Source organism: Macrobrachium nipponense, chromosome 23 (assembly GCF_015104395.2).
Source record: "Macrobrachium nipponense isolate FS-2020 chromosome 23, ASM1510439v2, whole genome shotgun sequence".
Taxonomy (NCBI): Eukaryota; Metazoa; Arthropoda; class Malacostraca; order Decapoda; family Palaemonidae; genus Macrobrachium; species Macrobrachium nipponense.
In genome coordinates, this window is record NC_061090.1 from 71872026 (window position 1) to 71882637 (window position 10612).

At 35.4% G+C, this 10612-nt stretch overlaps 1 protein-coding gene across 1 annotated transcript; it reads right to left on the reverse strand.

Annotated features, from left to right (window-relative positions):
* On the reverse strand, nucleotides 1–1757 carry LOC135197017 (histidine-rich glycoprotein-like). The gene has a single exon (XM_064223925.1). It carries the CDS (start codon nucleotides 1684–1686, stop codon nucleotides 139–141), a length of 1548 nt encoding a protein of 515 aa, XP_064079995.1. The 5' UTR covers nucleotides 1687–1757; the 3' UTR covers nucleotides 1–138.
* Between the last annotated feature and the right edge of the window lie 8855 nt (nucleotides 1758–10612).

Consider the following 10612-nt stretch of genomic DNA (forward strand, 5'->3'; position numbering starts at 1 on the left):
TAAACTTTCTTTGTTTCCACATAAACGCATTCAGAAGCAGTAGCAAAGAACACCAGCAAAGTCTTCGTGTGTTATTGAAAGGAGAGTAATGAAATATGAACTAGGAAACATAGCTATATTTACCTAACAGGGAACATTCTATCCATGGCCTTGTCCTTTTCCGTACACGTACGGCTGAGCCATTGCCAACCCGTACCTGTGCATACGGCCAAGCGGAGAACCGTATCCGTATCGTCTGTTGTAAAGGTTCCTGTTGGCATACAAATTGCCGAATCCGAGATACCCGACTCTCTGACCGTAGCCTGGCCCACGTTTGGCATAGTCGTAGCTATGGCTTCTTCCGTAGCCGAGGCCGTATCCGTATCTTTTGCCGTAGCCGTTTGTTTTGCCGTGTCTAACCTCGTAGTGTTTCCCGGAGTTGTAGTTATTGTATCCGTTAAAACCGTAACCTGTAAGGTCGGGTCCGTAGCCTCTGTGGCTGTAGGATTTTGGGCTTTGGCTGTAACCGTTATGATGATCGCTGCCGTAACCTTTGTGCTGGTCATTGAAGTAGCCTTTGTAGTGATCATTTCCATAGCTGCTTTGGTGGGCGTGTCCATAGATTTTGTGACTGTGGTCATTTCCTTGATGGTGGTCATAGTCATAACCTTTGTGATCAATATTTCTATAACCTTTAGGATGATCTTGTCCATAGCTTTCATAGTCATGGCCGTAGTTTTTGTTGTCATCTTCAGCCTTTCCTTTGTAATCATCGTAGCCATGGCCATAATCATCATTACCATAGCCACTGTAATCGTACTCGTAATTTTTGTTAGACTCATATGCATTACTCTTAAGATCATATCCATACCCGCTAGGGTCATAACTATAACCCTTATAATGATCATTTCCATAGCCTTTATGGTCATCGAGGTCATATTCTTTATAATGATCCTGTGCATATTCTTTGTAGACTCTGTGATCGTCGTGTACGTAACCCTTATCGTGCCCATGGTCATAACCCTTAGGATGACCGTCGTCGTCATACTCGTTTTGGTGACCCTGACTGTAGTAGCCTTTGTGGTGGTCACGTCTGTAAGCACTGTGATGATCATGGCTGTTGTAGCCTTTGAGGCGGCCGTGTTCTTCGGGCGAGTCGTGTCCATAGTCTTTGAGAGGACTGGGTCCATAACCCATGTGGGCGTCTCGTCCGTGCTCCTTCTGGCGATCGTGATCGTAGCCCTTAAGGTAGTCGTGTTCCTGTCCTTTGTGATCATGCCTATATCCTTTATGGTGGTCATGACCCTTGTGATGGTCATAACTGCCATGACTATCGTGCCCTCTATGGTGTTCAATGATGTAAATTTTATGATGTTCAATTTTGCCGCCTTTGTGGTGATCATGCTTGTGTCCTTTAAGATGGTCGTAACCTTTGTGGTGTTCATGACTTTTATGATGGTCATGACCTTTGTGGTGGTCATAACCTTTATCGTGGTCATAACCTTTGTGATGGGTATAACTTTTGTGATGGTCATAACCTTTATTGGGGTCATAACCTTTGTGATGACTATAACCTTTATGATGGTCATAACCTTTAAGATGGTCATGTTTGTAACCTTTGAGGTGGTCATCGCCGTAACTTTTCGGGTGGTCATACGCATAACTCTTCTGGTGATCGAGCCCATAAGTGTGCGTTAAGTGGTCCATCGTAGCTTCTGCCTTCAAGTCTGCGTCCAGTTCAGCTAGGGACGCCCCCCACAAGCCAGTTAAGCAAAGCACCAACAGGTTCTGAAAAAAATGTAAGATAAGGGAAAAAACAGAGTTGGATTTGAAGACTTGCACGTGGAGATGAATGATATTCTGCTGCATTTGGTTTTGAGAGGATTAAATATGACTTATTTATAGTTTCCAATGCATTGTCATGAACGGCTGCAGGTAAATATACAAAATTATTGCAAGAATGATTTTGGGGTCTGTCTTGACTAATTTATGTGTGAAATTACTTATTCTACATAAATTCCTCACAAACACATTATATATATATATATATATATATATATATATATATATATATATATATATATATATATATGTATATATATACACATAATATATATATACATATATATATATATATGTATATATATATACTAACATATATATATATATACTATATATATATATATATATATATATATATATATATATATATATATATATATATATACATACATTTGTTACAAGCACCGTGAAATTTTTTTCATATTCACACACACGCATACACACAAACACGCATATGTTATATATATATATATATATATATATATATATATATATATATATATATATCTATATATATATATATATAGATATATATATATATATATATATATATATATATATATATATATATATATATATATATATATATGTTTGTATGTTGTTTATATATATTTATATATAAAACTCTTAAGCTCTTCGGAACTAACAAGTGATCCACAAGCTTCACTGTAGCTGAAAGCTATCTGTAGTTCTCGATCATTCATCTGAACACTTCTTATAAGAGCCGAATGAATGAGTCGGTGAATCAGGCACGCATATGATAACATAATAACTGTTATCTTAGGAGTTTTAGGTATGTATTAAAAGTTGGATAAAATTTCATTCGATGATAAACAACATACAAACTATACGACAAAAAAAAAAAATTAATGAAAATGTGATGCAGTCAACCTTGCCTTCAAAAGAAAATCATTAACGAATACAATAGCAAAAAATTAATTATATTCTGAGTGAAAATGAACGCTTGACAATAGACTCTAGTGTCTTAACGAATGAGGAAAATGGAGAAAGTGAATAAGATGAGGTCAAAAAGGTCACAACGAAGGAAATTAAGATAAGCCGTAGTATATGATGATACCCTCAGATAAAGTGTTAATAGATAGATTGACAGATTTCTTTTACAGTAGATTTACCAATTTTTAAGTAGCAACTAATAAGCCTTTGAAAAAAAAAGAGTAATCACAATAGACAGACAAATAAGCCCGTTACCTAAACTTACATGAAAATAGAGTAAGTTCAAAATATAATTTATTAATACATTTGCAAACATTTGACCAGTTATGTCAAAGCTGACTAATGGATCTTTTGAACAAACATTTGACAAGTTTTGTCAAATCTGACTGATAGATAAGCTGAACAATTATTTGACCAGTTTATCAAATATGAGTGATAGATCATTTTAACAATTATTTGACAAGTTTTGTAAAAGCTGACTGATAGATAATTTGAACAATCGTTTGGACGGCTTTGTCAAATCTGTCTGATAGATCTCATGAACAATCATTTGACCAGTTTTGTCAATATCTTTTGAACTTGCGTTCCAAGTATTGATTGTCCTAATCAGCAAATCGTGACAACGAACGATCTGTTTGGGAGTTAATTGCTAAGTTCGTTTCATTTCCATTTCGTTTCATCTTTTACTTTCACTTTTGATTATCAGAATATTCATCAAAATGTTCGCTTCCGATTGTTTACTGCCACTCCGACATGGCTTGAAACAATGGCTCGAAAGGTCAGAATGCTTTTGGATTGTTTATCTGGCGTAACGGGGAAAGATATAATATTATCTCTCTTAGGTATCTTCGCCTTTGACCTGACAGGTGAGTGTTCATTTGATTTCAAATCCTTTTTACTTACATTTTAGATTTTTACTTATTTTAGAGTAAGGTATAATAATAATAATAATAATAATAATAATAATAATAATAATAATAATAATAATATAATAATAATAATAGCTGCGATGTGCGAATTGATTTGTTGAGTTTGTTCAGTAACCTACTGTATCAGAAAATAAAAACTTTCTGCTGTAAGAGCTACTCTGTTTAAATCCTTCGAAACATGAACATTGGGCAATTACTAACTTACATTGACGTACAAGAAAGGCGAATTTTAAGAAAAATTGAACAAACTCAATATAAAATCTATTCGCACAACGCAGCCATTCTTTTCAACAAAACATGCTTAGCGAGGGTCTTCTCCCTTCCAATAATAATAATAATAATAATAATAATAATAATAATAATAATAATAATAATAATAATAATAATGTACGCTCTATCATAATTGATTAACGATTAACCAATAAAAGAACAAAATTCCAACTAACCTAAAACCAAAGATATAGAATTCTCAAAATTCTTTTAAATGCGCCTTTATACTATGCGCTTTCTTTGAGTATGGAACCAGCTATAATTCTATAGACGAACGTTTCAGAACAATTTTGTTTACCGTTTTCCAAAACAAGTCTTATTCTATAACTCTGAAGAGTTTTCTTATATTTTTTCCTCTCAGTCCACTTGGAGACAGTTTCAGATTATCAAACAAAAGATTTACGGATCTGATCTTAATGTCTACATAGCTATGATAATGAAGCGATTTTGAAGAACCAAAGTAAGCGCTGTTGTAACATGAATAATACTGTGGTCATTTTGTGCTTCAGCATTTAAGAAAGAAATAACTTCTCTCTCTCTCTCTCTCTCTCTCTCTCTCTCTCTCTCTCTCTCTCTCTCTCTCTCATAGCCTACCTTCTACTTTGAACATTGTCCCTGAACAATACACAATACACACATAAATACATATACATATATATATATATATATATATATATATATATATATATATATATATATGCATATATGTGTATATATATGTATATATATTTGATATGTATATACATTTATATATACATATACTATATATATATGTATTTGTGTGTATTGTGTAAGTATTCATGCATACAGATCTGCATATATACTCTATATATATGTGGGCGCGCGCGCGTACGTATCTATTAAATAGATGGGTCAAGTGTACTGTATATGTGTTTGCTACCAGATGATGAATGCATTAATATATGTAGTTACTTCAAACATTTCATTTTCTAACTGAATACTCCATTTTACTTATCGCCCCGGACTGCCAAAATATCCCACTCATTCGACCATATTCCACTGACATAACCGCATAACAGAATGGAGACCACACCCCGGAACACTCACTGTTTGGAACGCCATCTTGGAACGCCTTCCACCACTATTCCCGCCGATGAAAAAAACGAAGATTTTTGGGTCCCTCGTGACAGGACGTCCACGGGCAGAGTGCGATGTCAGCACAAGCGAGGATCTTCTTTTATAGTTTACTCTCACTTTTTCTCAGCTTCGTGTTTCTCTCTCTCTCTCTCTCTCTCTCTCTCTCTCTCTCTCTCTCAGACAGCGGGTAGAGTGCCCAGTCATGTCAAGTACGCTACCTGATTGCGGATTGGGCGGGAACATTGCTGATTCACTTCGCGCTATGTGACGAACTTCCTGTTTTTGCCGCCTTCGCTCTTCTTCAGTTTCTGGTCAGTCGTATTCTTGCATCCTGAACAAAAGGTAAAAATGGGAGAGATAATCTATACAACTCACCGTACCCATTTTTATCCAATTTTATAATGCAGTACATGATGTGGCTATAAGTCTCATTATAAACATACATATGTATATATACATACATACATATGTATATTTATGTATATTTATAATGTTCATATATATAAAGGAAGTGCAAGAATGTATAGTAGGTCGACGTGGTGCTGATGGGCTATGCGTAAGCACAGTGTAAAAAGTGACATAATATGTGATGGTACTCGTGTTAACTTGTCCCTTTATGAAGGGTACGAATCTTTATTTTAACTGACAAAGATCCATCGCCAACTATATATGCTGTATAGCTACTTTATCATACATAAATTATCGTTTTCGCTGTAGACGTTAATGAGGCAAAGTTAATTAACTACGATCATAAGAGAAGACGATGTTTCATAGGATACTGGGTAATCATTTCAATGAAAACTGCCTAATTATCCATGAACGAGGTTTCATTTCGCCTATTGTTATTCACAGTGAAGAGAAACATGAATGTATCATATCTGAATTGCTCTGAATGCATTCGAAGGCTTTCTCTTTTATCGTTATCTCAAATCTTTCGAAAGTTGTGTAAGAGGAAGAAATACAAGACATGAGACGACGTTAATCTAATCACATTTGATGAAAATGAAAATAGAAAGCACCATCTCCCGCCATTCTGGAGATTGCAACTGTTTTGGTATTTGATGAAACTCTTCTGGGGAGGATGGAAACAACTCACTTGAGAAATTGAATAAAACTTTCTACATAACAAGACTCGGTCTTCTTTGTTTTGCTTATTTCTTTTCAACCGGTTTTTGAAATTAGATCGTATCCTCATCTTTATACTGGGATCATCCATAAGTACCCGTTTGAGAAAATTATTTTAGCAAATCAAAATTCACTCAGAAGAGGTCAAGGGAATTGTGGATTTGTTTTAGTGATTGTACGAGATTAATGCTATTCATGAGATACTACGTGTTTTAAACACTGTATTCATCATCATCATGGCTATCACTCGATTCGAGTATGAATGCTCTGGGATGTCGTTGCTGATGTGGCTAATGAGACCAATTCTCGAGCCACATACTCTGTCACAATCGGGGCATGTGTTGTTAGGTGGGAGTGGAGGCTGTAGATGGACCTGACGAGCTTGTCTTGCAGCTCTATGATTCTCCAGATGATGCTTTATTGCATTGCATCCATCACATTACATCTATCAACAATGTGATATCAAATATAGTGTCGGGCCTCAAGCATATTGACCTCATATTACTAACCACGCCCGCTGCGCCCTCGGATGCCCACTCGACTTCCATGACCTCGCACTGAGAGTTGTTCCTATATATTCTGTAGAACTTCTCACTCTGCTGGGGTCCTTTATTCCTCACACCATTGGACTGTGGAACAGCCTCCCAGAGGATGTCGTGCGGTTGAAACTTCAGAAGTTCCAGTGTAGATGCAATGCAGATTCAATGCATAATTACCCTAATATAAGTCAACTTGTATTTTAATATTTTATTTATTTATTTCTTTCTTTATTTATCTATTTATCTATTTTTTATATTTTCTGATAACTGATCTCCTCTTTCTGTATTTCCCATTACCTCCTGTTACTTCTTTTGAATGAACAGCATAATCTTTGCAAGCTTGAATTCCAAGTCTAATGCCCCAGTGGCTTGATCCATACGAATAGGGTTCATCTACTGAATAATATAATAATAATAATAATATAATAATAATAATAATAATAATAATAATAATAATAATAATAATAATAATAATAATAATAAAAGATTCTCTTCACCCTACAACTGTGCCATTGAGCTATCTTCTATACCCTCATAGGTCTGTTTGACCTATGCCATGACCTCTCATTATCAGCTATTCCCACATAGTTCTCTTATCCTTGTAGCCGGGGCTTCGAGCCATCTGCCCTGCCACATTATGTGGGTCTATTCTCCCCGTAACTATGACTTGGTGGCATCTGTCGAGTTCATTTAAGCACCTACACGACCTATCATGACCTCATGCCAACTGCCCTTCCCTCCAAGGCTTCTGCATCATGTACCCGTGACCTCGTGAACCTGTCATGCCCATCTGGTTTCTTTACTGCGTACCTGTGACCTCGTGAATCTGTTCATGCCCATCTGGTTTCTTTACTGCGTACCTGTGACCTCGTGAACTTACCAAGCCCATCTAGGGTTCTTTACCGCGTACCCGTGACCTTGTGAATCTGTCATGCCCATCTAGGTTTCTTTACCACATACCTGTGACCTTGTGAATCTGTCATGCCCATCTAGGTTTCTTTACCACATACCTGTGACCTTATGAATTTGTCTTATGCCCATCTAGGTACCTGTGACCTTGTGATTCTGACATGCCCATCTAGGTTTCCTTACCACATACCCGTGACCTTGTGAATCTGTCATGCCCATCTAGGTTTCTTTACCACATACCCGTGACCTTGTGAATCTGTCATGCCCAACTAGGTTTCTTTACCGGGTACCCGTGACCTCGTGTGACCTGATATGCCAATGTCTGTTCATATCAACTGGAGATAGATACCACGGTCACTGAACTCCCAGGAAGTAATAACTGATCTTTGACTGTGTTTGCATTCCAATTAATAGCTTAATTGTCTTGGTCATTCCTGAGTTAATTGATTTAGACACCTGCAGCCTGCTCAGCCAGCCAGTGTTGAATTTCCTGTGCAGCTCTGAATATCATGACCAAAAGATAAAAGATGTATATAATATATATTATATATATATATATATATATATATATATATATATATATATATATATATAAATATATATATATCGAACTACAAATATCCTTTAATATCTAATTCGCTCTACCTCGGAATTAATATATTTTCATATATGCTTAACCGAGGGGAAATTTATTAAGCGATAATAATGTTGGCCATCGACAGGCTCGAACCAGCGACTTCCCAATCCCAGGACTGGCAGTGAAGCGCTTCACTGCCAGTCCTGGGATTGGGAAGTCGCTGGTTCGCGCCTGTCGATGGCCAATTCTATTATCGCTTAATAAATTTCCCCTCGGTTAAGCATATATGAAATATATTAATTCCGAGGTAGAGCGAATTAGATATTAAAGGACATTTGTAGTTCGATATATGTATATGAATCACGGTAATGTGATAGACTTATATATATATATATATATATATATATATATATATATATATATATGTATATATATATATATATATATATATATATATATGTATATATATATATATACACATATATATATATATATATATATATATATATATATATATATATATATTCATATGTATGTATGTATGTACATACATATGTACACATACATACATATATATATATATATGTGTGTGTGTCTGTACATATATATCATATATGTATATATATATTTATGTATAATATATATATATATATTAATGTGTATATGTATATGTGATATGTATTTTATATATAATATATGTGACTATATATCTATATATGTAATATACATATTAATATAAATACAATATTATGTATATTATACATATGTGAGTATATAGGAACATATATTTGTATGTATGTGTGTGTGTTAAGATGGTTGAACATAAAAAAATAAACTACGTCTTTAATCATATGCATCATTATTATAAATTCATTTATCATTTCCTACTAACTTCTCGCATTGCATCCTCGCAAAAGTTGAAATGACAATTAGAGAAGATTTCGAAAGGAAATGAAAGAACTTTCCAAAATCCACAGTTAACCAATTAAGAAAATATTCTTGACATCTCAGAACAAATCAAACTCTTAATCTTTGATTTTGCTTTTGGCTTTCAAGTAATAGTTTTCCTCATTCAAATTTTCCTTTCATTCAACAAATTTCAAATTTTTTTTGTATTCCCTTGCCTTGACAGGGAAAGTAAATGGGAATTTGATACGATTCTGTCGATTATTTTTATCTCGGAATTTGCAACAGAAAGGAATTCCCTCCAAATACAACATGGAGGGTTTAACACTTCCTATACAGTTTTGTCGATTTTAGATAAAAGATGGAACTGAAGAGGCTTCTGATAAGTTTCAGCTGAGTTTTCGAAGATATCTAAAAATAGAAAAAAGGGGGATGATTTAACATTTTAGTTGCGAAAAAGGTTATGAAGGAATCAAGCAACTACTTTGTAAGATATGATTGAAATTTTCCAAATGTAATAATGAACAAATTCCATTCATTCTAAGCCCAGAGCAATAATAATAATGATGATATTATTTAATATTTTTTTTTTTTTGTTTTTTTTTTTTTTTTTTTTTTTGCTTTTTTTTTTTTTTTTTGCTCTATCACAGTCCTCCAATTCGACTGGGTGGTATTTATAGTGTGGGGTTTCGGGTTGCATCCTGCCTCCTTAGGAGTCCATCACTTTTCTTACTATGTGCGCCGTTTCTAGGATCACACTCTTCTGCATGAGTCCTGGAGCTACTTCAGCCTCTAGTTTTTCTAGATTCCTTTTCTGGGATCTTGCGATCGTGCCTAGTGCTCCTATGATTATGGGTACGATTTCCACTGGCATATCCCATATCCTTCTTATTTCTATTTTCAGATCTTGATACTTATCCATTTTTTCCCTCTCTTTCTCTTCAACTATGGTGTCCCATGGTATTGCGACATCAATGAGTGATATTTTCTTCTTGACTTTGTCAATCAACGTCACGTCTGGTCTATTTGCACGTATCACCCTATCCGTTCTGATACCATAGTCCCAGAGGATCTTTGCGTGATCGTTTTCTATCACTCCCTCTGGTTGGTGCTCGTACCACTTATTACTGCAAGGTAGCTGATGTTTCTTGCACAGGCCCCAGTGGAGGGCTTTTGCCACTGAATCATGCTTCTTTTTGTACTGGTTCTGTGCAAGTGCTGGGCATTCACTTGCTATGAGGTTTATGGTTTCATTTTTTGCATTGCACTTCCTACATATGGGAGAGATGTTATTTCCGTCTATCGTTCTTTGAACATATCTGGTTCTTAGGGCCTAATCTTGTGCCGCTGTTATCATTCCTTCAGTTTCCTTCTTGAGCTCTCCCCTCTGTAGCCATTGCCATGTGTCATCGCTGGCTAGTTCTTTAGTCTGTCTCATGTATTGTCCGTGCATTGGTTTGTTGTGCCAGTCGTCTGTTCTGTCT